Source organism: Mastigoproctus giganteus, chromosome 9, assembly GCF_048544385.1.
Source record: "Mastigoproctus giganteus isolate SK-2022 chromosome 9, ASM4854438v1, whole genome shotgun sequence".
NCBI lineage: Eukaryota > Metazoa > Arthropoda > Arachnida > Uropygi > Thelyphonidae > Mastigoproctus > Mastigoproctus giganteus.
Genome location: NC_143583.1, coordinates 64,089,541 through 64,116,237, shown reverse-complemented (window position 1 = coordinate 64,116,237; position 26,697 = coordinate 64,089,541). Strand labels below are relative to the sequence as shown.

Below are 26,697 nucleotides of genomic sequence, written 5' to 3'. Positions count from 1 at the left end.
AAAGAGAAAACCAAGTATTTTAGATGCAGAAGAAGCAATATTTGTAATGTGCTTGTGCCAAGAGAGATTAGAAGACAGGGTAATCCCCAAAAGAGATATATCATTTTGTCTAGAAATCGGAGTGTCACTAAATATAAGCATAGGTGCAGAAGAATACTTTTTGCGAGATATAAGACAAGACTGAGTTTTAGAAGGGTTGAAATCAACTAAGTTGTCTTTGCCCCACTGGAGAATTACCTGAAGATCGGCATTTAAGGAATTGGTAGCAGATTTTCGAGAAGTTGAGGCTGATTGAGCAGGACAAGGTTTCTCAAAATGGAAAGTTGAATGCAATGTACTATCATTGGCAAAACTATGGATAGGATTTCCAGTCAATGGAAGAAGGTCATTAATATACAAGAGGAAAAGAGTGGGGGAAAGAACTGAACCTTCGGGGACACCGGCATTAGTGGAGAAGTTAGAGGACAGAGAGCCATCTACCATCACCCTCAGTGAGCGATCAGAGGGAAAACTGGATAACCAATTACTAAAAATAGTTGGCAAATCATAAGATAGAAGCTTGTTCAGAAGACCTTTAGGCCAAACACGATCAAAAGCCTTTGAAATGTCAAGAGCAACTACTTGTGTTTCACCAAACCTTTCCATTGAATTAGTCCATAAATGGGTAACATAAGCCAGAATATCACCAGTGGATCGACACTGACGGAATCCATACTGGCGATCGTTGATCAGACGGAAGGTTTCTAGGTAGTTTAAGAGTTGGCGGTTAATTGATTTCTCCATTACTTTAGAAAGAGTAGTAGTAATTGCAATGGGACAATAATTGGATGGGAGGGATTTGTCACCCTTTTTAGGAACTGGCTGGATATGAGCAAATTTCCAAGCAGAAGGAAAAACACCTTTGGAATAAGAAAGTGAAAAAAGGCGGCAAAGAATAGGAGTAAGTTCAGGAGCACAGGTTTTGAGAACAAGTGGAGAAATACAGGGACCTGCAGCTTTCTTAGCATCAAGAGTCATCAAAATCCTTCTGATATCCTTTTGACGGAAGACCACAGGAGGCATTGAATGGAGCGTGTTGGGAATGATGGGAGGTGTTTTACCAAGATCATTAATACATGAGCTGGAAGAAAAATGGGATGCTAGCAGGTCAGCTTTATCCTTGGCTGAAGTGACAACAGAACCATCTGGTTTGAACAGAGGTGGGAGCAGAGATGGGCAAAAGTTGCGGCCAACAGCTTTGGCAAGAGACCAGAATGCTTGGCTACCATTAGGGCAAGAAGCAAGTTTTCTACTCTTAGCCTGTTCAAACTCTAGTTTGGACTGATTAATAACTGCTTTACAATTGTTGCAAGCTTTGGTGTAGGCAGAAAATGAAACTGAAGAATTAGCAACAAGCCAATTACGATATGCTACATTCTTCTCTTGAACAGCCTTAGCACATTTATTGGAAAACCAAGGTTTAGATAAAGGACGAGATTTTAAAGTGGAGCGTGGGATAAAGGATTCCATTCCTTCAAGAATAATTTCACTGACACGATCTGAGCAAACGTTGACATCAGAGGTTTTGAAACAGTAATCTGACCAAGGAAAAGAAGAAAATAAGTCTCGCAGGTAATCCCATTTTGCATTCTTGTAATGCCAAACAACACGAAGTTTGGAATAGCCATGAGATAAAGGTTCCATTGGAGAAGAGACAATCACCAAATTGTGATCTGAAGTGCCTAAAGGACCTCTCACTTCGACTTAGAAGGGTTGTTTGTGAGAAAAAGATCAAGCCTACTGGCTGTATGATTAGGATTGTCTGGTATTCTTGTAGGTAAATGAACAATCTGTGCTAGGTCATTAGTAATTACAAAAGCCTCAGCATCTCGACCTACTGGGTCGGTGTGACTAGAAAACGGGAGCCAGCTGGAGTTGTGAACATTAAAATCACCAAGGAAAATTACCTCACTGTTAGGGAAGTTGGACTGGAGAAAGTCAAGTTGCAAAGAGAGGAAGTCAAAGAGCTCCAAGTGATTAGTGGAGTTGGGAGAACGGTAGAGACAACAGATGAATTTGACACAATGAGATAGAGAGATTCCAAATTACCAAGTCTCTGACAGGGAATATCAGAATGGACATATGCACAAGTCCCACGTTTGAGGCGAAAGGAATCATACAGCGAATAATTTGGGCATCTGAGATGAGCAGTAGTTAAATCAAATGATAACTGAGATTCTGTCAGAAAAAGTACATGGAGTTTGGCAGACTGCAAGTGGAAATGGACATCGTTGAGATTAGAATTGAGACCATGTATATTTGTGAGATGAATTAGGAAGTGCTTGGGAGGTTTAGATCTTTGTGCAGATAAGCTTGCTCTATTAGTTTGACAATTCATGGCGTATTCAATAGTAAGAAAAAGTTGGTGGGACATGCTGTATGAAGTAATGAAATTTTTGGATATGGCATACATAGGGTAAGAATATACCCAGATCCTTGACATAACGTGGCCTCGACAATGCTCCCTGCATACACACTACTCGGACTCCCTCCAGTCACTGTCTGGTAGAGTAGAGGTAGCAAGATTATACACTAGCTGATCCGGAAGCCTCCTTGAGAGTTACCAATAGGTTTGGTCCGGTGTACTAACTAGTGGCCGGCCTGCGAACACCGTTTTAGAGCTGTACCCTCGAATTGTAATGAATATTGGATCTCACCACGACATTCATCATAACCTCAAAAGTCATCAATCATACTGCATGATGGAAGAGATAGGGAAGGGTTGACTGAAACTTAGCTCTAGAGACTAAATATGGGTTCCACCACTTCAAGCCTCCAATAAAAAAAGTGGTGGTATTGCGCCGGTTGATGAGAGTCATCTACCACCTAGTACTGCCTGGTAACACAGAGGGGGCGGCATTCCTCCATGTGGTTTGGGCGCCACACCTCAACCCCTGCTTCCGTTGGTTCACACCTGGGTGGTCACCCACCATGTACTTGTGCATGCAGGTTATACCCAGGATTACTAACAGTCCCACCATCGTGAAGGCGCAAGCAGAGGATTTGGCTGTCACAGACCGCCTGGACTTTGCCGAAATTGGGTCCACTTGACTTGAGTGTCACCCGAATATCAGTTCCATCAGCGTTTTAGACTCCCAGGTAGCAAGTACGGCTTGTCTGGCATATCTGAGAGAATGTCTGTGACAACCTCAAGGACCAAATTTTGTTTGTTTGTTGTTTTATGGTGCATTGCCATTAGAAAATATGGAGGACTCATCTGTACTGCTATAGTGATCTGTATACTGGAAAAAATTTTTTCCTGCTGAGCAAGCTTACAAACTTTCCAGATAGTACAATCTAGAGTATTTGAAACCCTTCAGAAGCAAGTGCTTTTCTAAATATTACTTAGATAATATGAAAACATTATTTATGGTCTCACCAAGATGCATTTTTATACTTGGGAATTTTCCAGTTACTAAATTTCTCAAATTTTACTGCTCAGGTTGTTTATTAACAAGATATGTTAGAAATATAATATATCCATTCCATGTGAATTCTGTTTAGTGATACATAGTAATTTTTATCTAATAATTCAAATTTGGAGTAAATCAAGTAAATCACAAGGTTTGTGACGAAAAGATAAGTCTTTTCAGTGGAGGTGATCTCATATTATGAGGATATTGCAAATCCCCTGCACAATATTAGTAAAGAGGCATTTACAAAGAGAACTATAATTATAGGCAATTATCTCAAGTAACTAAAGAACCAATCATAGTATAATCATTGTCATATTTCCTTCTCTTGATATTTGTTTTTCAAAAGTCCAGCATTACATAATCCTGATCATACTGCTGCACTACATAAGTTTTAAATGCATGTTTAAAATAATCTTACAACAAATTTGTAACACTATCAGAAAATTGCAGTTTTCAAGCAACAATGCATGATAAACACAAAAGCAAACTATTTACGAGGTAACAAAGTTCCCAGAATGGTGCTGTTGCAGTCTTCTTTGATTAGTTTGAAAATACACGAAAGTAGTATTATCTATCTATACATTAAAAAAACTTTTCCCCCTAGTGATATTTATTCGAGCCAATGGGAGAAGCAGGCGAGGCAGTTATGTTACTACAAATGCAATTAATTATTGACAACTGCCTCCACAACATTCACCAACCTCATGCATGTGATTCACTGTCTAACATTTCATGTCCATTGTAACATTTTTTGTATATTAATGAATATTCTATATTTGTAAATACTGTAGTTTAGTATTTTGTAAATATTTTAAATATTTGTATACTTCGTAAATATTTCAATTAAATATTTTAGTCCTGCTCTTTCGGATGCAACAATATTCCTCATGCATTATGGAACCCAAAGTAAAAGGCCTTTTCTTAAGTGACCTATGTAAACGCAGGTAAATAATTACACAGAATTGTCTGAAGTCCAGTATAGTATACACCGGCAGGTACTTCGATGAAAGCGAGGAAGACGGCAATAATTGACAGGTGAAGGCAACTTCCTTTTCTGATTGTTTTGTGTCGTCAAGGGAGGGGCTTAGCTTAGATAGTGTTTATCCCTCCATCCTGCTGTTTTAAAATGGGAAACCGAGTTCTCGTTTTAAAAAAAATGGCAAATGTGGGGAAAAACACCCCAGGCATATCAACCTAGGAAGACAGTGGGTGGGGAAAGCAGTGGCATCTGCCAGTCACTGCTTCGTTCCTGTCTGTTTGTTGAAATATGGGAGTGAACTTGTCAGTCACTGCTTTCCCACTGTTCTGCTTGCCGCCATGTTGGAGGTCGTACACCATTCTGGAATTTTACCATGATATTTATTTGACCATGAGAATGTCGCACACTACAAATGCACAGGTAAATAATTACATAGGTCATTTCCTGATTAGATATTGATCAATGCAATTTGACAGGTGTCTTTTACATAGAAAAGATTTGACTTTTTGCTATTTGGTTTTTTTTTTTTTAGGAGCATTAGCAACTAAGGCCATATTGCTCCCGGGATATGCAGTGGTCATTCCCTGACCTTTCCGCATCCTCCGTATTTGGTGGTCACTCCCTGACCTTTCCGCATCCTCTGTATTTGGTGGTCACGGGCTCGAACCTCGGTCTAATCAAGAAGTGTGTGCTACGCACTGCTGCTCCTGCCCACCAGGCTATGGAGGAACCCTTGACTTCTTGCAACCATCCTTCCTCATATTTGAGTTTATGCCCTTTCGTGTGTAGCCTGAGCAAGAGGAAGAATGCAATCAAAATTGAGCTTGTTTAATCCATTCAATTCAGATCACCTCGCAGGTGCCTAAGTGTCCAGAAGCTGCAATTCACAAAACAGAAACCCTTTTGTTCCCTTCACCAATCTCGTTCCCCTTCTCTGTACCCATTCTAGCAGATCTACATGATTCCTAAAATGAGGGCACCAAACCTGTATAGAGTATTGAAGATAATGTATACAGTATTCAAAATCTTGAGTACTGTATACAGTACTCAAGATTTAATATCATTGGTCCCCACATGAATAATAATATTTTCTTTTCCCCCACCTGAAATATTCTCTTTATCCCCATCTGACAATCTGTTGGTGACACCATTAATTGTTGCTCCTGGCAGACATACCCTGGTTCTAATCCACCTATCATTATTACAAAAAATATTTCCCATTTTCCCTGACAATGGAATCTCCTAAAGGAACTCAGTTCTGAACAAGAGCAATTTGCACTTGGTTATTCTGCTCTGGGGCCTGAATCGGGAGTCCATCACTTGGTAGGTTACTATAGTCTTCAGTCACTGACAAGATCCCAGTTACCTTATTCTCAAGGGCATGCACCCGTTTGTTTCAGTGACTCAACTTCTAGCAATGCACCAAATATTAACTTTAGATCAGTATGCTCCGTACAATGGTGACAAAGTAGAGAATCACCAGGTGAGCAATGATTATCCACTACATTGACCTTTAAATACATCACAGGTTCTGCAAACAACAAAATCATGATTCACCCAGAAATCTCCACTGGCTATTTCTAAATGAGTCATGATACCCTCTGACAAAGTGTTCAAAGTGGATCTTGTCACAACAATTGTTAAATTTACTAAATATCATAGTAAGTAGAAATTATATTTATAATATTATAAAAATTAAATTTACAAACTGTTAACAGGGGAAAAAAAAACTTATATCAAAATAAACTTAACAATATATTAAATCAATTATTTAAATGCAATATCTAATCTTCTCTAATCACACTATGCTCTCCTACACTTTAGAAATGCATCCACTCACCATCTTTTTTACTTTTCTCAAAGAACTCATTTGTAGACTTAAGTTGTTGCCTTATTTTACCTTGCAACTTGTTGAGAGTACTGATGTCAGTAGCCTAGATGTGCTGTATGAAGACATTATTATCTGTGACAAATTCGAAACCACTACAACAAGAGCTGACAGTTTTGAGAAACTGTCATTTGGTGAACTCGACTGGAAGAAGTGTATTGACATTGTACTGATGGTGCCAAGGTTATGCAGAGTCCCATTTCAAGTGTTGTTGCAATAACCAAAGCAGTAGCACACCCTTCCTGTTAAAATAGTCACTGTGTAAAACATTCCTGCAAAACTGAAAGATATCATCAAGACTTTTTTTTTTTTTTTTTTTTATGTGAACCCCAAACAGGAGAGGTATTAGAACCTATAGTACTTAGTACCGTGCTTGAGTTGGAGGTTGAGAAGACGAAAGAAGATATTTGTTGACATTGGACTTGAACTTCTGTAGATTGTAATTTTCAGGAAATACGTACGAAGGAAGGTTGTTCCAGAAAACGGCAGTTGAATGAATAAATGAGGAAGATGAAAAGTTGGTTCTGTGTGTTTGAAGTTGGACAGTAAATGGATGTTGGCTAGTGGCGGCACATGTTCACACTGTTTTGAAAGAGGGAGCCGGAATTATAGAAGCCAATTCAGAAGAACAGTGCCCGTGGAAGTATCTGTAGAAAAGGCATGCAGCAGAAACAGTACATCTATGAGAAAGTGAGTGGAGAGACTCTGTTAGAGATGAATCATTAATTAACCGAACTGCCCTCTTCTGAATGGAATCAAGAAGCCTGAGAGAGGTTTTGGGGGCACCACCCCAGATGTGGGAACAATATTCCATGGCAGGGCGGATTTGCGATTTATACAGAGTGAGCAGCTGTTTGGAAGAAAAGTAACGCCGAGAGCGAAAGAGAAAACCAAGTTTTTTAGATGCAGAGGAAGCAATATTTGTAATGTGCTTGTGCCAAGAGAGATTAGAAGTCAGGGTAATCCCCAAAAGAGATATATCATTTTTCCTAGAAATCGGAGAGTCACTAAAGAGAAGCACAGGAGCAGAAGAATCCTTTTTGCGAGATATAAGACAAGACTGAGTTTTAGAAGGGTTGAAATCAACTAAGTTGTCTTTGCCCTACTGGAGAATTACCTGAAGATCGGAATTTAAGGAATTGGTAGCAGATTTTCGAAAAGTTGAAGCTGATTGAGCAGGACAAGGTCTCTCAAAATGGAAAGTGGAATGCAATGTGCTATCATTGGCAAAACTATGGATAGGATTTCCAGTCAATGGAAGAAGGTCATTAATATACAAGAGGAAAAGAGTGGGGGAAAGAACTGAACCTTGGGGGACACCGGCATTAGTCGAGAAGGTAGAAGACAGAGAGCCATCTACCATCACCCTCAGTGAGCGATCAGAGAGAAAACAGGATAACCAATTACTAAAAACAGTTGGCAAACCATAAGATGGAAGCTTGTTTAGAAGACCTTTAGGCCAAACACGATCAAAAGCCTTTGAGATGTCAAGAGCAACTACTTGTGTTTCAACGAACCTTTCCATTGAATTAGTCCATAAATGGGTAACATAAGCCAGAATATCACCAGTGGATCGACACTGACGGATCCATACTGGCGATCGTTGATCAGACGGAAGGTTTCTAGGTATTTTAAGAGTTGGCGGTTAATTGATTTCTCCATTACTTTAGAAAGAGTAGAAGTAATTGCAATGGGACGATAATTGGATGGGAGGGATTTGTCACCCTTTTTAGGAACTGGCTGGATATGAGCAAATTTCCAAGCAGAAGGAAAAACACCTTTGGAATAAGAAAGTGAAAAAAGGCGGCAAAGAATAGGAGTAAGTTTAGGAGCACAGGTTTTGAGAACAAGTGGAGAAATACCATCAGGACCTGGAGCTTTATTAGCATCAAGATTCATCAAAATCCTTTTGATATCCTTTTGATGGAAGACCACAGGAGGCATTGAATGGAGCGTGTTGGGAATGGTGGGAGGTGTTTTACCAAGATCATTAATACATGAGCTGGAAGAAAAATGGGATGCTAGCAGGTCAGCTTTATCCTTGGCTGAAGTGACAACAGAACCATCTGGTTTGGACAGAGGTGGGAGCAGAGATGGACAAAAGTTGCGGCCAATAGCTTTGGCAAGAGACCAGAATGCTCGGCTACCATTAGGGCAAGAAGCAAATTTTCTACTCTTAGCCTGTTCAAACTCTAGTTTGGACTGATTAATAACTGCTTTACAATTGTTGCGAGCTTTGGTGTGGCCAGAAAATGAAACTGAAGAATTAGAAACAAGCCAATTACGATATGCAACATTCTTCTCTTGAACAGCCTTATCACATTTATTGGAAAACCAAGGTTTAGATAAAGGACGAGATTTTAAAGTGGAGTGTGGCATAAAGGATTCCATTCCTTCAAGAATAATTTCACTGACACGATCTGAGCAAACGTTGACATCAGAAGTTTTGAAACAGTAATCCGACAAAGGAAAAGAAGAAAAGAAGTCTCGCAGGTTATCCCATTTTGCATTCTTGTAATGCCAAACAACACAAGGTTGGGAATAGCCATGAGATAAAGGTTCCATTGGAGAAGAGACAATCACCAAATTGTGATCTGAAGTGCCTAAAGGACCTCTCACTTCGACAGTGTACTTAGAAGAGTTGTTTGTGAGAAAAAGATCAAGCGTATTCGCTGTATGATTAGGATTGTCCAGTATTCTTGTAGGTAAATGAACAATCTGTGCTAGGTCATTAGTAATTGCAAAAGCCTCAGCATCTCGACCTACTGGGTCGGTGTGACTAGAAAACGGAAGCCAGCTGGAGTTGTGAACATTAAAATCACCAAGGAAAATTACCTCACTGTTAGGAAAGTTGGACTGGAGAAAGTCAAGTTGCAAAGAGAGGAAGTCAGAGAGCTCCAAGTGATTAGTGGAGTTGGGAGAACGGTAGAGACAACAGATGAATTTGACACAATGAGGTAGAGAGATTTTAAGCCAGAGAAGATCAAAGAGAGGAGATTCCAAATTGCCAAGTCTCTGACAAGGAATATCAGAACGGACATAGGCACAAGTACCACCTTTGAGGCGAAAGGAATCATACAACGAATAATTTGGGCATCTGAGATGAGCAGTAGTTGAATCGACCGATAACTGAGATTCTGTCAGTAAAAGTACATGGGGTTTGGCAGACTGCAAGTGGAAATGGACATCGTTGAGATTAGAATTGAGACCACGTATATTTGTGAAATGAATTAGGAAGTGCTTGGGAGGTTTAGAGTTTTTCGCAGATAAGCTTGCTCTATTAGTTCGACAATTCATGGTGTATTCAATAGTAAGAAAAAGTGGGTGGGACATGCCATATGAAGTAATGAAATTTTTGGATATGGCGTACATGTGGTAAGAATATACCCAGATCTTTGACATAATGTGGCCTCGACAATGCTCCCCACATACACACTACTCTGACTCCCTCCAGTCACTATCTGGCAGAGTAGAGGTAGCAAGATTATACACTAGCTGTTCCGGAAGCCTCCTAGAGAGTTACCAATAGGTTCGGTCCGGTGTAGTAACTAGCGGCCGGCCTGCGAACACTGTTTTAGAGCTGTACCCTCGAAATGTAAGAAATATTGGATCTCGCCACGATGTTCATCATAACCTCAAAAGTCATCAATCATACTGCATGATGGAAGAGATAGGGAAGGGTTGACCGGAACTTAGCTCTAGAGACTAAACATGGGTTCCACCACTTCAAGCCTCCAATAAGCAAAGTGGTGGTATTTCACCGGTTGATGAGAGTCATCTACTACCTAGTTAGATGATTTTTAGTAGAAATTAATAGAAATCATCAATTATGTGAAATCTAGTGGCTTAAATACAAGGCTTTTCCAGCAGATTTGTGGCAAAATGGGCAGGGACTACAACTGCTTATTTTTACACCAAAGCACATTGGCTGAATCAGGGTAAAGTGCTGGTGAGATTCATTGAATTATGCTCTGAAATTGTGATGCTTCTTACTGATCGAAACCTAAAGCCACAAAAAAAAAAAAAAAAAAGGGTAAACTGCAGAGAAAAACTTTGTATCTAGTGAATATATTTGACAAACTGAATGCAATGAATCTATCACTTCAAGGTAAAAGTACTTTTTATGGCTAATGATACTCTGCATTCAAAGATAAAATTATTCTTTGGAGAAAGAGAGCTGAAGCAGGACAACATACCTTCGATACTTTTATTACATTTTTTGTTGGAAAAGATAAATCCCCACAGAGACACTTAAAGAAAGCAATAAATGACCACCTCGCACAACTATTGATCTCTTTTGAAGAATATTTTCCTGTCTGTATTGACAGGAAAATATTCTTCTCAAATTTACAGGTGGACAGCTAACTCTTTCTTGAAAACCAAAACTCTTCCATCCTATCCACAAAAGAAGAACTGACTGATATTTTGTTACACATCACTCAAAGAGAAGTTTTTTAGTGATCCACTGTCTTCCTTCTGGGGTAGTTTGTTAGGCTCTTTCTCTAATATAGTAAACAAAGAAGTTTGTAAACTTTTACCATTTGTAATGACTAATTTTTTTGTGAATGTGGCTTTGCCAAATATGTGACATAAAATCAAAAAATAGAAAAAGACTTGACACTCCAGCAAACATTTCTCTGTCAATTATCAGCTTTGACAACTAATCTCAGCAAAACCACTGAAAATCTGTTGCAGCAGGTCTCTCATTAGATTCACTAAGTCACACTTTTTTTATTTAAATTTGGAGTCTTAATATATTTTTTTAGTTTAAAATTTTAAGAGTAGAAATTATCTTTTGGTGCCACTATAATACAGACAAGTGCAAAAAAAAAACGAAAAATACACCTTTCTTATCGTTCTATACCTACAATACCTACAAAGGCCTCCATAGCCAAGTGGTCAGGAGCAGGAGTGCAGTAGTGCACACACTTTGAGTGGACTTCAAAATGCATGTGAATTTAATAAAATTCACATGCATTTTGAAGGCTTGTGACTCTCAAACTTTCAAAGCTGATCTGGTTTTGCTCTCAAGATTGCTGAGTTTGGCCACTTTTGCCTTACAGGTTCACCTGCCACCATTAGGAATTAATTTTTTAATTTCATCTATTCATTTTGGTGGGGGGGGGCAAGAAAAATAAGTTTGAAAAAGGAGACAAAAAGTTCATCATTTAAACATTATTTTAATTTTAATATATTTAATGAAGTCAGCAGCAACAAACAAAAAAAATTTTTTTTTTGTTTGTTGCTGATAACTTCATTAAATTGAAAATGTGGATATAAAAAAAATTTTTTTTTATATCCATATTTTCAATTTTTGACCTATTTTATTCATTTTATTTCATTTGTTATATAACGTTTTACAAAACACTTATATTTATAACTGTTACATTTCATACTTCATGGACTGAAGGCTGTGAGTACTGTACAAAATATAATTTTTTCCCATTAAATATTTAGTTAATGATCAAAGTGAAAATGACATCACGTGCTTGCCTTTCTGATAAAATCATGAAAAGAATTAATTTGTATGATTATGGTGTGATTTTATTAGAAACTACTCAATGAGTATATTGTTGTTGTTGTTATTTGGTTTTTAGGAGCATTAGCAACTAAGGCCATATTGCTCCGAGAATATGCGGTGGTCATTCCCTGACCTTTCCGCATCCTCCGTATTTGGTGGTGACGGGCTTGAACCCCGGTCTAATCAAGAAGCGTGTGTTACGCACTGCTGCTCCTTCCCACCTGGCTACGGAGGTGCCTCAATGAGTATATACTCAGTAGATACTCTCGTTATTATGAATACTCATAATAATAAGTACAACCAAATTTAATAACAAATTTAATGATGTATTTCACAGACAGTTCAGCTTGTGATCACCCACACTGAACATTTACCTACTTACCTCAATTTACACAATTAAATTCAACCAAAAAAAAAAATTTGTTTTTTAGAACTGAAGTGAAGGCACAGATATAAATGATAAAGAAAAATCACCATATAGAGTTTACAGATTAAATAAATTAACCACTGAAATTTAAAATACAATCTTTTAATAACAAATAAATTATGTACATAACTTAAGCAAAACTGCTAGACTTAGTTTATGTTTGAAATATTGTTTTCAAATTATTTCTAATTCATTACAGTAAATAAGTGATTAATAAATAAAAGTATAAACCAAACAAAGTGGAGGCTGAACCACCACTTACTTTTAAAACTCTTTTGTCAAATATGATGCTTGTTTTTATAACATGGCTGAATATTTTGTTTTAAAGTAATAATTTTTTGGCATCCCCTAAAAATCCATGTGTTTTTTTTAATGTAGTATGGATGATCAACACTATAGAGATATGCAATATTATTTCTATTTAAATTACCATTAAAATTTCAGATGTAACAGTTACACATGAAAATATTAAATAAACTTACTCTATTCCATAATGAGATGGTCTATTATAAATCTGAAAATAGAATATGATTACAATTTAGATGTATGAAAATTAACATATACGTTGGACATAAAAATTGACCTGTTTAGCATCTGTAAAAAGAACATGTGCATAATTTGAAATGAATTCGGCTACATATACATAGTGGGGAGTTCAGAGATTATTAATCATTTTTAAAAATTAATAACTAAAAAGTGAAGCCCCACAGAAAACATGGTTTTCACATATATATAATCTGTAATGGAGTTTTTTTTTTATATTGGCATTTTAAAATGTTCAACACGTGGGGCATACTAGTACAGTGAAATAGCACTAATGCAGACACCACTGGGACAGAAGAAAGTGTCCACTATTGGTAGGTATTCACTTTGCAAAGGTCCATGTAGCTCATTTCAATAATTCGGACAAAGGAAATTCACTGTAACTGATTGCTTGCTCAGAGTTATTTTATTATTATTATTATTGATTAACATTGTAACAATGAATGTAAAGAACTTGCTCAGAGTTATTGATACAGCAAAATGTTGATACAGCAAAACCAATCCAATATCCACATGCAGGTAACTATGCATACTAAATTAAAGGTATCAATAATTATCTAAAACTAATGTTGATTTTTCATGGATTCCATGATCATTCCACTTCTTCAGAGATAAATACAGATATATATTTATATTAATGATGACATGCAAACTTAATTCTAGTTGTGAAGACAAAGTCAAGCACAGTCTACAGAAGGTTGAAAGAAATCTGGTGGGCTTTACACAGTTTGCCATAACATGTCAGGTCCAAATATCACAACTTTGTGATAACAAAAATTGAAGAAAATTGTGTAGAGAAGGCTAGGAGAGGCAATGGATATGGCACATAAAGAACTTAAGAAAAGCAGAGGTCTGCAGAGAGAGTGAAGTTTACAAACAAAGGAATGCATCCTCTGAGAGGCTGAGTTTTTTTTTTGAGATGGTTGCATTTGCTGTTTGATGCCACAGTATAGCTCTGAACCTTTGTACCGTGATTCTCACAGATTGTCTAACTGTAGTTAACGATGGATCCCATTCTAAACGATAGTCTTTGATGAAATGGGTTGTTTTCTACTTTGGAGAGACCATCTACAAAGCTGGGTCTGGGCCAGCACTCTACACTTGAAATTGTGGACCACTGTTGTTAATAATCAGTCCTTTCAATCAATTGATTATGTTTGGCAGATCTCTAATGAGTCTATGAGTTTAAAGAGCCTGCAACTCTGATGTTAGAATGCTACTGTTGGAAAAATCTCACCTTTGATCCTGCTCCCATGCATGTAGTGTAGAGTCCAAGGACACTGTGTTTTCCTTCTTGATATCCATCTGGTGTTCTTCGAGCTGAAATGCCAGCTTCCTCTTGCTCTGATATACCATCCCTCACAAGTTTTGGCTCTCTCCACAATATTCACCACTACATTGATTAGCTTCACTGAGTACAGTATCTTCACAAACAAATGCATTTCTTATCATGATACATGTAGTATCATGATAAGATATTTGGAGCAGATACTACAATGAGCTATGTAAAGCACAACAGTTTTCTCTCGACCTTCTGTGAGCAGACTGTGCTTAATCGTATCTCTGTAACTACAGAACTAGATTTATATGCCACTGTTAATGAATTTAAAAATATATATATATATATATATACACACACAAACACACACACGATCCATACATATATCTATTCATATCTATCTCTAAACAAGTGGAATCCACAAAACATCAGATTAGTTTTGAGTAATAACTGATGCCTTTCAATTTATCATTATAGGTTTCAATTTGTCACTGCAGGTTTTTATAGATTGATATAAGTTTCCTTATATCAACATCAGATTCTACTGTTACAATAAACAACGTGCAGCTGAGAGGGCCTTCTTTTTTCCCTTGTTACTGGCCATATGTGATTCAGATTGCACATCAGATCATGCTGAACAATAAAAAATACTGTGAGGTAAATAGAGTATAAAAGATGTCACAGTGTAAATAGCATAAGTAATTAGAATTAATCTTGATGGATAACTCCCAAAAAGAAGCAATCATACTTCTGAGGTAGCATCTGTGATTCCACCTCTTTCCAACTAGTTTGTACGTGCCCCACAATCTATTAGCATTAGCATTAGTAGAGGCATTTGATGCAAGAAAGCAAGCTTATGCAGCATCAACCAAAAAAAAAAAATAAAAAAATAAAGTAAAATAAATAAATAAAAAAAAACCACTTCCACTTCACCCCTCTGTTCGTTCGAAATACCTGTCCAGCTGAGCCTTAAACTTATTTAGGCTATCAACTTCCACGACAAGGGATGGAAGTCTGTTCCACCAACCAACCACCCGCTGGATGAAGGCAAATTTCCGCACGTCTATCCTACATCTGTCTTTCCTAAATTTGAATTTATGCCCTCTCAGGTGATTATTTTGAGCAAGAGGAAGAATCCCATCAGCATTGAGCATGCTCAAACCATTCAAGGCTTTGTACACCTCTATCAGATCACCTCGCTGGTGCCTAGTTTCCAGACACTCTAATTTGCAAAACTTAAGCCTTTCTTCGTAAGAGCACCCCTTTGTTCCATTCACTAATCTTGTTGCCCTTCTCTGTACTCGTTCCAGCAGGTCTACATCGTTCTTGAAATGAGGCCTCCAGGCCTGTATACAGTACTCTCGGTGTGGCCTGACCATTGCCTTATACAAGGGAATAATCACCTCCTTATCCCTGCTAGAAAAATTCCTATATATCATTGACAATACACCATGAGCTACTCTTGCAGCCCGTCTACACTGCTCAGAGAACTACATATCTGCCTGCACAACCACCCCCAGGTCCCTTTCATTCTCTACCATTGTCAATATAGTACCACAGAGTTGATACGTTGCTCTGGGGTTGCTGTTTCCCATATGTAGAACTTTACATTTGTCAATGTTAAACTTCATTTGCCACCTCGAAGCTCATCTGCTCAACCTTTCCAAATCCTGTTGCAGCAGCATAGTGTCAGTAGTGTCCTTGACAACCCTGCCAACCTTCGTATCGTCTGCAAACTTGGACATTAAGCTTGATATACCATCATCAATATCATTTATAAATACAGAAAACAATAAAGGACCTAATACTGAACCCTGAGGGACTCCACTAATAACATTAGTCCACGATGAGCAGTGTCCATTGATTACCACTCTCTGTCTTCTCCCCCTCAACCACCCCTTTATCCATAGCAGCAATTTGCCTCCAAAACCACACTGCTCCAATTTGTGCAGCAGTCTTCCATGTGCAACAGTATCAAAAGCCTTTCTAAGATCCAAGTATATAATATCAAAGCTATTCAATGCATCCAGTTCTTTTGTGACTGCATCATAGTATCCAATCAAATTGGTCAGGCAAGACTTCCCCTTAACAAAACAATGCTGTGTCCGAGCTATAACTGAAGTCTTGTCTAGATGATCCTGCAGTGCTTCTTTAACCAGTGCCTCCATTAATTTTCCGGGAACAGAAGTTAAACTCACAGGTCTATAATTACTTGTGTCAGCCTTTGATCCTCCTTTGTGAATTGGGGTCACATTTGCACATCTCCAGTCCATGGGTACCTCCCCTGACTCCAAGGAAGCTCTCATAATTATGGCTAAGGGTTTGCTTACTTCCTTTGCTGCCTCCTTTAATATAACTGGATAGATCCCATCCACCCCAGGTGCCTTTCTTGTGTTTATCTTCAACAATTTCTCCTCCACTTTACTCTCAGTTATTACAAGATTCTCTAGCTTACTGCTAGAGTTGAATACACCTCTGGCATTCCCCTCGCTGAATAACTCCTCATGTGTGAATGTCGATGCAAAATATTCATTTAGTTTGTTAGCTACCTGAGCAGGGTCATCAACAGTTGACCCATCGATATCAAGTGGACCAATCTGATTCATCCCCTTCCTCCTAGAATTTACATAAGTAAAGAACTCTTTGCTGTTTTTCTTCACATCCCTTGCCAAGGATCTCTCGTAATCTGCCTTCGCCTGCCTAACCTCCTTTGTAACTTGGTTACAGATCAACTTGTATCTATCATAGGCTTCTGTGTCACGTGTTAATTTGTATGTATCCCATGCATTTTTCTTCTCTGCCATATGCCTCATTAGTTCATCTGACATCCATTTAGGCCTAAACCTTGAACAATATTTCTTAGTTGGTATGTAAAGCCTAGTAGCTTCCAAGATAAGTTCTTTAAATGCCTCCCATTTTGAATTTGCTGTTGGTAACATCATCAGTTGATCCCACTGTATAGAATTTAAATACTGTCTCAGTCCATCGTAGTCGCCTTTATGAAAGCAATACCCCTTCCCTTTACCCCTAATGGTAGTTACCTCTTCGAGTAACTCCCACTTCAGAACACTGTGATCACTGCCACCTAGTGGTTCATTTATCTGCAGATTCTTAATGCATGAAGAATCACTACTGATAATCAAATCTAGAGTATTACTCCCTCTAGTTCTCTTCCGAACATGCTGATGTAGAAAACAATCATCCAATAAATCCACAAAAGCCTTGCTAGTGTGTGAGTGACCAACCCACAAATTCCAGTCAATATCTGGGAAATTAAAATCCCCCATTATAAGACTCTCTGATTTACTGGCCCACTATTTCCCTGTACAGTTTCTTATTATACTCATCAGGGTCATTAGGCCTATAGCACACTCCTACTCTCAATTTTGATCTCCCAATGCTTATGTCACACCAAACTGACTCTAGTTTGGTGTGACATAAGCATTGGAAGATCAAAATGGTCCAGCGATGTCGACTGACTTCACTTCCTTGGATTTTATGTATTTCTTAACTAATAGCATAACCCCTCCTATCCTGTCTATGCTTTCTGTACACATTGTACTCCCCAAATTCCAGTTCTGCATTCCTTATATCTGTGCGACACCACGTCTCTGATATCCCAACAATATCTGCCTTTGATGTTTTGAGCAATACCACAAATTCATCAAATCTATTTACCAAACTCCTAGCATTGGTGTACATGCAAGTATACATGCACCTGTTCCTATTCTTAGCTACCCTAACACAACCCATGTGTTTACTTGTACAGCAATGACTCCCAGCAGTCACTGAAATATCCTGCATCTTGTTTTCCAGGCTGCTGCTCATTCCAATAGAAGCAGTGCAAGAATCACTTTCACCTCTGCCAGTGGCTACTGTTAATCTATTAGTCCTTGTATCCCCCGCAAGCTAGCAGTTTTCCGACCCACCTAACACTGCCTCAATAGCATCAGCAAATATTCTTGCACCCTTTCTATTTAAGTGTATCCCATCTCTGTAGAAGCAGTCTCTCCTGTTAACAAGTACAGACCAGGCTGAAAAAAATTGTATCCCTTGAACCTTGCACAATCTTTCCAGGGCCGAATTTATTGACAAGGCTCTCATCATATACTCCCTCCTATCGTGCCTGGACAGAATTGCAGACACTTTCAAATTCAACCCTAATTCACGGCTTTTTTTCAACAGTGACCTGTACTTGCTAAGTAATTCTGCCGGTCTCCTACTCTTAATATCATTAGTGCCAACGTGTACAACTATATCACCTTTTGTGCCCTTAAAAGATGATATCCGCTCTACAACGTCATCAACCTTTGCCCCTGGCAGACATACCCTGGTCCTGTTCCACCTATCCTTTTTACAAAGCATGTTCACCGTTTCCCTGACAATAGAGTCACCAACAACTACTAGTTCCTGTGGGACCAGCGCATTCTGCCTTGGGGGTTGCTGCTGTGTTGCGTGATGACCAAGTGCAAGCTCTGGCGTTGATGTGGGCAGCTGAGAGCTTGATGGGCCCCTCAATTTAGATCCTTCAAGGGCATCCACCCTGTCCTTCAAGCTCTCATATAGGCCCATAACAACGCTGAGTTGTCGCCTGATTTCCTTACACTCCTTACATCGCGCGCACACACAAAGACATCCCCTATGGCAATATCATGTTCCGTACCAGATTGCTCCACAAACATCATGCAAGCAGTGCATTTTAAAAGGCTGTGATTCAGAGGGCAACTGCCCCCCTCAGTTCTCCCCTGAGCCACAGCACTCCCACTAGCTTGAGCTTTTTGCTTTGGTGCTCTGGTCTGAGTCATGATTTCGATTTAATTTCAATAACATTTCAATTTCAGTACAAAATTATAACCCTAAACTTGTATCCCAACACAGTTATAATGCCATATATGTTTTTCAGTATCGAGTATTATCTACGAGTTCTGTTTATATAACTTCCGTATCAAGTTATGTATTAATTAATTATGTTACGTTTGTAATCTAAGTCGTTATATGTATTTAGTTAAAAGTACAATTTAATTGACACTAAAGTTTAACAAGATTAACAGATTTTACTGATTAATTGGCAATATTATATTATATACTATACTAAGCTTATGCTATCTAGTTCGGGATATAACATTGTGTCGTATAACAATGGCGGCAAGTTACGAACGGTAAATCAACGGACACTTAAGTATTAATTAACTTCCAAATCTCGATGTCTCAATTCAGAATAAACTAAGGATCCTGACTAGGTCTATAAACTACTTATAGAAAATAATTTGTAATTTGATGTAGCAATTGGTCAATAAAGCGGCTAAAGATGGCTAAAAAACTTCTAGTTCAGCAGAGCTGCAACTTGTAACACATGGATTTGATACCCTTACCGATACTTTTATGCAATTACAAGGCCGAGTAAAAAATAAATACACTAGATTAATCAGAAAATCACAAAATAATGCTATACTACTAAATTTAAATCAAAAGTTTTAGAAAAACAATAATTTCAAATCAATAAATAAGAAAATCCACTTAGCGGCTTTGAACACTTCTGACTCCCACTAGCCTCGTCAGCAGACTTTTACCAGAAACCCATTTTACTTCAATAAAGTAAAAATTTTTGTATATTTTTAACAAGTAAACTCATCCTAAGTAATTATTAAACTACAAGAGGCATATTCTAAGATATTCAGTTTTTGTTTTTTTTTGTTGTTTGTTTTTTTGCTTTATTTTTGGATACTAATATAGCATACTTAGCAAACCTGGCTACCACGCCACTTCTCACTACCAAGAGTAACTTCTGGATATAACGATAATTGCAATTTATCCTCAAACAGAAAATAATTGCCTTGTAAGGCTTTGCTAAGCTCTGTAAACAATATTCAAAATACAATTACTGGTGTCAATAAAACAGTAAAAACATAAATCAATACCTGTCTACAGCAAGGAATACACCTAGGTGAAGGAGCACACTGTTGCAGTTGATATACTGAAATATCAAAGAATTGAAATGTCATTTACAAATACTGCAATTTTAACAACTGTTATTTAACATTTATGTCTAAATTTTATATAATACCCATTCAAAATGTTTTATCAATTTACATACAGTGGATGCTGCTTATCATCATCATCATCATCATCAATTGTTATTACCCACTTTTTAAAATCAAATATATAATTCTGAAACTAAATACCATTTGCCAACAATAATCAAAATTTTATCGCACCTGTAGATAAGCTTTTGGTGGAAGAAAATTTTTAAATCCCTGGCCCTTAAAAGGTTTAATCTGAGCAGAACACTTGGTCTCAGAAGATGCAAGCACAGATTTGGTTGTCACAGAACAATCCGACCCAACTGAATTCAGTCAACCTAAATATCAGTTCTACCAGCATTTTTGAACAAATTAACTAGCCTGTCACAACTGGAACAATGTCTGTGACAAGACTCAGGAACAACGTCTAAAATCCGTTATAAGCTCAAAACACAAGGGGATTGCTGGGGTTTTGCTCTGGAGATTAAATATGGAGTCTACCAATTCAAGTCTCCATAAGCAAAGTGGAGGCATGAGGAAAGAGGAGCAGCCTTCATCTGTATGATGCTGACACCACTATTTGACTCCAGCTTATAATATAATGGAGGTAACTATCACTGGTGGTCACCCCCAGTATACCAGATACAGGAGGTCAGAAATACTGCTGACTGCAGATTTGCACATGGCGGTATACTAACAGTTCTACTATTGTGAAGGTGCAAGGAGGATTTGGTTGTCACATAACAAATGGACTCTACCAAAATTGGATTGTTATTGTTGTTTGTTTGTTATTTGGTTTTTTTTTTAGGAGCATTAGCAACTAAGGCCATATTGCTCCAGGGATATGCGGTGGTCATTCCCTGACCTTTCTGCATCCTCCGTACTTGTTGGGCATGGGCTCGAACCTCGGTCTAATCAAGAAGCATGTGCTACGCACTGCTGCTCCTGCCCACCTGGCTATGGAGGCGCCACCAAAATTGGATTTCAGGAAAGCTTTTGATACTGTTGCACATGGAAGACTGCTGCACAAACTGGAGAGGTATGACATTAAGAGTAAGTTGCTACAATGGATAAAGGGATGGTTGAGTGGGAGACAACAGAGAGTGGTAATCAATGGACACTGCTCTTCGTGGACAAATGTTATTAGTGGAGTTCCCCAGAGTTCGGTGTTGGGCCCATTGATGTTTTGTATATTTATCAATGATATTGATGAAGGTATATCAGGTTTAATGTCCAAGTTTGCAGATGATACAAAAGATGGCAGGGTTGTTAACGACAGTAAAGACAGTATGCTACTCCAACTGGATCTAGATAAGTTGGGCAAATGGGCTGAGAAGTAGCAACTGAAGTTTAACATTGACAAATGCAAAGTAAGACCAGAGGATAACTTTGCAATCAAATATGAAGTTTGCTTATTTGATTACTTTTTTTTTATGAAGTTTGCTGAGCAGTGCAGATGGGCTGCCAGGTCAGGTCATGGAATCTTGTCAATGATATATAGGAATTTTGCTAGCAGGGACAGGAAGGCAATTATTCCGTTATACCAGGCAATGGTCAGGCTACACCTAGAGTACTGTGTACAGGTCTGGAGGCCTCATTTTAGGAAGGATGTAGAGTTGCTAGAACGAGTACAAAGAAGGGCAACAAGGGAACAAAGGAGTGCTCTTACCAAGAAAGGCTAAAGTTCTGCAAATTGTAGCGCCTGGAGAGTAGGCACCTGCAAGGTGATCTGATTGAGGTGTATAAAGCCTTGAATGGTTTGAGCATGCTCAATGCTGATGGGATTCTTCCTCTTGCTCAGATTAAGAACCTGAGGGGGCACAGTTTCAAACTGAGAAAGACAGTCGTAGAATAGATGTGCGGAAATTTGCCTTCAGCCAGCGGGTAGTTGATTGTGGAAGTTGATAGCCTAAATAAATTTAAGGCTAAGCTGGACAGGCATTTGGAACAAATGGAGGGGTGAAATGGAAGGTGTTTTTTTTGGCTGATGCTGCATAAGCTTGCTTTCTTGCATCGTATGTCTCTACTAATGCCAATCAGGGCAACTGGAAAGATTGTGGAAAGATTGTGCAAGGCTCAAGGGGTAGAATTTTTTTCAGCCTGGACTGTACTTGTTAACAGGAGAGATTGCTTCTACAGGGACGGGATACACTTAAATAGAAAGGGTGCAAGAATATTTGCTGATGCTATCGAGGCAGTGTTAGGTGAGTCGGAAAACTGCTAGCTTGGGGGGAGACAAAGACCAATAGATTGACAGTAGCCACTGGCAGAGGTGAAAGAGATTCTTGCACTGCTTCTATTAGAATGAGCAGAAGCCTGAAAAACAAGATGCATGGTATTTCAGAGACTGCTGGGAGCCATTGTGGTACAAGTAAATACATGGGTTGTGTTAGGGTAGCTAAGAATAGAAACAGGTGCAGGTATACTTGCGTGTACACCAATGCTAGGAGTTTAGTAAATAAATTTGATGAATTTGAGGTATTGCTCAAAACATCGAAGGCAGATATTGTTGGGATATCAGAGACGTGGTGTCACACAGATATAAGGGATGCAGAACTGCAATTTGGGGAGTACAACGTCTACAGAAAGGATAGACAGGATAGGAAGGGGGGAGGGGTTATGCTATTAGTTAAGAAACACATAAAAACCAAGGAAGTGAAGCCAGTCGACATCGCTGGACAGTGCAGTGTGGAGTCAGTTTGGTGTGACATAAACATTGGGAGATCAAAATTGAGAGTAGGAGTGTGCTATAGGCCTAATGACTCTGATGAGTATAATAAGGAACTGTACAGGGAAATAGAGTGGGCCAGTAAATCAGAGTGTCTTATAATGGGAGATTTTAATTTCCCAGATATTGACTGGAATTTGGGGGCTGGTTACTCACACACTAGCAGGGCTGTTGTGGATTTATTGGATGATTGTTTTCTACATCAGCATGTTCGGGAGGCAACTAGAGGGAGTAATACTCTTGATTTGATTATCAGCAGTGATTCTTCATGCATTAAGAATCTGCAGATAAATGAACCACTAGGTGGCAGTGATCACAGTGTGCTGAAGTGGGATTTACTCAAAGAGGTAACTACCATTAGTGGTAAAGGGAAGGGTTATTGCTTCCGTAAAGGCGACTACGATGGACTGAGACAGTATTTAAATTCTATACAGTGGGACCAACTGATGATGTTACCAACAGCAAATTCAAAATGGGAAGCATTCAAAGAACTTATCTTGGAAGCTACTAGGCTTTACATACCAACTAAGAAATATTGTTCAAGGTTTAGGCCAAAATGGATGTCAGATGAACTAATGAGGCATACGGCAGAGAAGAAAAATGCATGGGATACATACAAATTAACACATGACACAGAAGCCTATGATAGATACAAGTTGATATGCAACCAAGTTACAAAGGAGGTTAGGCAGGCGAAGGCAGATTACGAGAAATCCTTGGCAAGGGATGCAAAGAAAAACAGCAAAGAGTTCTATACTTATGTAAACTCTAGAAGGAAGGGGATGAATCAGATTGGTCCACTTGATATTGATGGGTCAAGTGTTGATGATCCTGCTCAGGTAGCTAACAAACTAAATGAATATTTTGCATCGACACTCACACATGGAGTTATTCAGCGAGGGGAATGCCAGAGTTGTATTCAACTCTAGCAGTAAGCTACAGAATCGTGAAATAACTGGGAGTAAAGTGGAGGAGAAACTGTTGAAGATAAACACAAGAAAGGCACCTGGGGTGGATGGGATCTATCCAGTTATATTAAAGGAGGCAGCAAAGGAAGTAAGCAAACCCTTAGCCATAATTATGAGAGCTTCCTTGGACTCATGGGAGGTACCCATAGACTGGAAATGTGCAAATGTGACCCCAATTCACAAAGGAGGATCAAAGTAATTATAGACCTGTGAGCTTAACTTCTGTTCCAGGAAAATTAATGGAGGCACTGGTTAAAGAAGCACTGCAGGATCATTTAGACAAGACTTCAGTTATAGCTCAGACACAGCATGGTTTTGTTAAGGGGAAGTCTTGCCTGACCAACTTGACTGGATACTATGATGCAGTCACAAAAGAACTGGATGCAGGGAATAACTTTGATATTATATACTTGGATCTTAGAAAGGCTTTTGATACTGTTGCACATGGAAGACTGCTACACAAATTGGAGCAGTGTGACATTGGAGGCAAATTGCTGCTATGGATAAAGGGGTGGTTGAGGGGGAGAAGACAGAGAGTGGTAATCAATGGACACTGCTCATCGTGGACTGATGTTATTAGTGGAGTCCCTCAGGGCTCAGTGTTGGGTCCATTATTGTTTTCTGTATTTATAAATGATATTGTTGATGGTATATCGGGCTTAATGTCCAAGTTTGCAGACGATACGAAGGTTGGCAGGGTTGTCAAGGACACTACTGACACTATGCTGCTGCAACAGGATCTGGAAAGGTTGAGCAGATGGGCTGAGAGATGGCAAATGAAGTTTAACATTGACAAATGTAAAGTACTACACATGGGAAACAGCAACCCCAGAGCAACGTATCAACTCTGTGGTACTACACTGACAGTGGTAGAGAATGAAAGGGACTTGGGGGTGGTTGTGCAGGCAGATATGAAGTTCTCTGAGCAGTGCAGATGGGCTGCAAGAGTAGCTCATGGAGTATTGTCAATGATATACAGGAATTTTTCCAGCAGGGATAAGGAGGTGATTATTCCATTGTATAAGGCGATGGTCAGGCCACACCTAGAGTACTGTATACAGGTCTGGAGGCCTCATTTCAAGAAGGATGTAGAGCTGCTGGAACGAGTACAGAGAAGGGCAACAAGATTAGTGATTGGAACAAAGGGGTGCTCTTACGAAGAAAGGCTTAAGTTTTGCAAATTACAGTGTCTGGAGACTAGGCACCAACGAGGTGATCTGATAGAGGTGTATAAAGCCTTGAATGGTTTAAGCATGCTCAATGCTGATGGGATTCTTCCTCTAGCTCAGAAAAATCACCTGAGAGGGCATAAATTCAAATTGAGGAAAGACAGATGTAGGATAGACGTGCGGAAATTTGCCTTTAGCCAGCGGGTGGTTGGTTGGTGGAACAGACTTCCATCCCTTGTGGTGGAGGTTGATAGCCTAAATAAGTTTAAGGCTCAGCTGGAAAGGTATTTTGAACGAACAGAGGGGTGAAGTGGAAGTGGGTTTTTTTTTTTTTTTTTTTTTTTGGCTGATGCTGCATAAGCTTGCTTTCTTGCATCAAATGCCTCTACTAATGCTAATGCTAACTCTAAGGAGATCTCTATCAAAGCACAATGCATTGTTAACTCCTGTGCTGGTTTTCAGAACAGCATTGTACTTTTTTTTGTTTTGTTTCATGAGTTCAATCTTACAATTACCCATTGGCTTATGATTACCAAAATTCAGTGTATTTGATTATCGGAAACTGCATATCAGTTTCATCAGTGTTTTAGACTCCTGTAATAGCCATAGCAGTTAATACCTGGCACAGTGTCTGTAAAAAAAAAAAAAAAACTTGCTCCAAGAGATGCACTTTTGACTCTTGTAGACTTTTTTTTTTGGAATAAAAATTAGAAATAGTATAAAACTTTGCACTTTGCTGTGTGATGCATTATTTTAACAATATAAGGGATGATGACAAAAAAAAAAAACTAGTGATGATGAAGATAGAAAAATATAAATAAATTGTATATAATTGTTAAGCAAATATACTGATAAAGGATCAAATCAGTAGCATTTACTACAACCTAAACTCCCCCAAAAATCTTCAGATTGTGTCAGTGAAATTATCCTTGTATGGAATCCTTTATTCCACAATCCACCTTAATTCTCATCTTTCCAATAATTGTGCTAAGACTGTTAAAGAGAAGAATGTTGCATATCATAATTGGCTGGTTTCTAAATCTCCAGGTTCATTTTCTGTCTACAAAAAAGTTCACAACAATTGTAAAACAGTTATTAATCAGTCCAAATTAGATTTCGAACAAGTTAAGAGTATAAAACTTGGTTCTAGTCCAAATGGTAGCTAAGAATTCTGGTCACTTTCCAAATGCTATTGGCCACAACTTTAGCCCATCTCTGTTTCCCCACCTCTGTCAAAACCAGATGGTTCTATTACCACTTCAGCCAAAGTGAAAGCTGACCTGCAAGCATCCTATTTTTTTTTTTCCAACTGGTGTATTGATGATCTTGGTAAACTACCATTCCCAGTACACTCCATTCAATGCCTCCTGTGGTCTTCCATCAAAAGGATGTCAGAGGGATTTTGGCAAACCTGGGTGCTAAGAAAGCTGCAAATCCTGATGGTATTTCTTCACTTGTTCTCAAAACCTGTGCTCCTGAACTTACTCCTGTTCTTTGCTGCTTTTTTCACTTTCTTATTCCAAAGGTGTTTTTCCTTCTGCTTGGAAATTTGCTCACATCCAGCCAGTTCCTAAAAAGGTGACATCCCTCCAATCCAATTATCATTCCATTGCAATTACTTCTACTCTTTCTAAAGTAATGGAGAAATCAATTAACCGCCAACTCAAACTATCTAGAAACCTTCCATCTGATCAACAATGCCAGTGTGGATTCAGTCAGT

The 26,697-nt window shown here is 38.7% G+C and overlaps 1 protein-coding gene across 1 annotated transcript in view; it reads right to left on the bottom strand.

Moving 5' to 3' along the window:
• The window catches only part of LOC150080289 (N-chimaerin-like), a 147,344-nt gene that overhangs the window by 117,660 nt on the left and 2,987 nt on the right, over positions 1 to 26,697 (bottom strand). Inside the window, exon 2 of the mRNA XM_090380679.1 lies at positions 12,753 to 12,784. Coding sequence (XP_090236805.1) covers positions 12,753 to 12,784 — 32 coding nt within the window. The remainder of the gene's footprint in view (positions 1 to 12,752; positions 12,785 to 26,697) is intronic.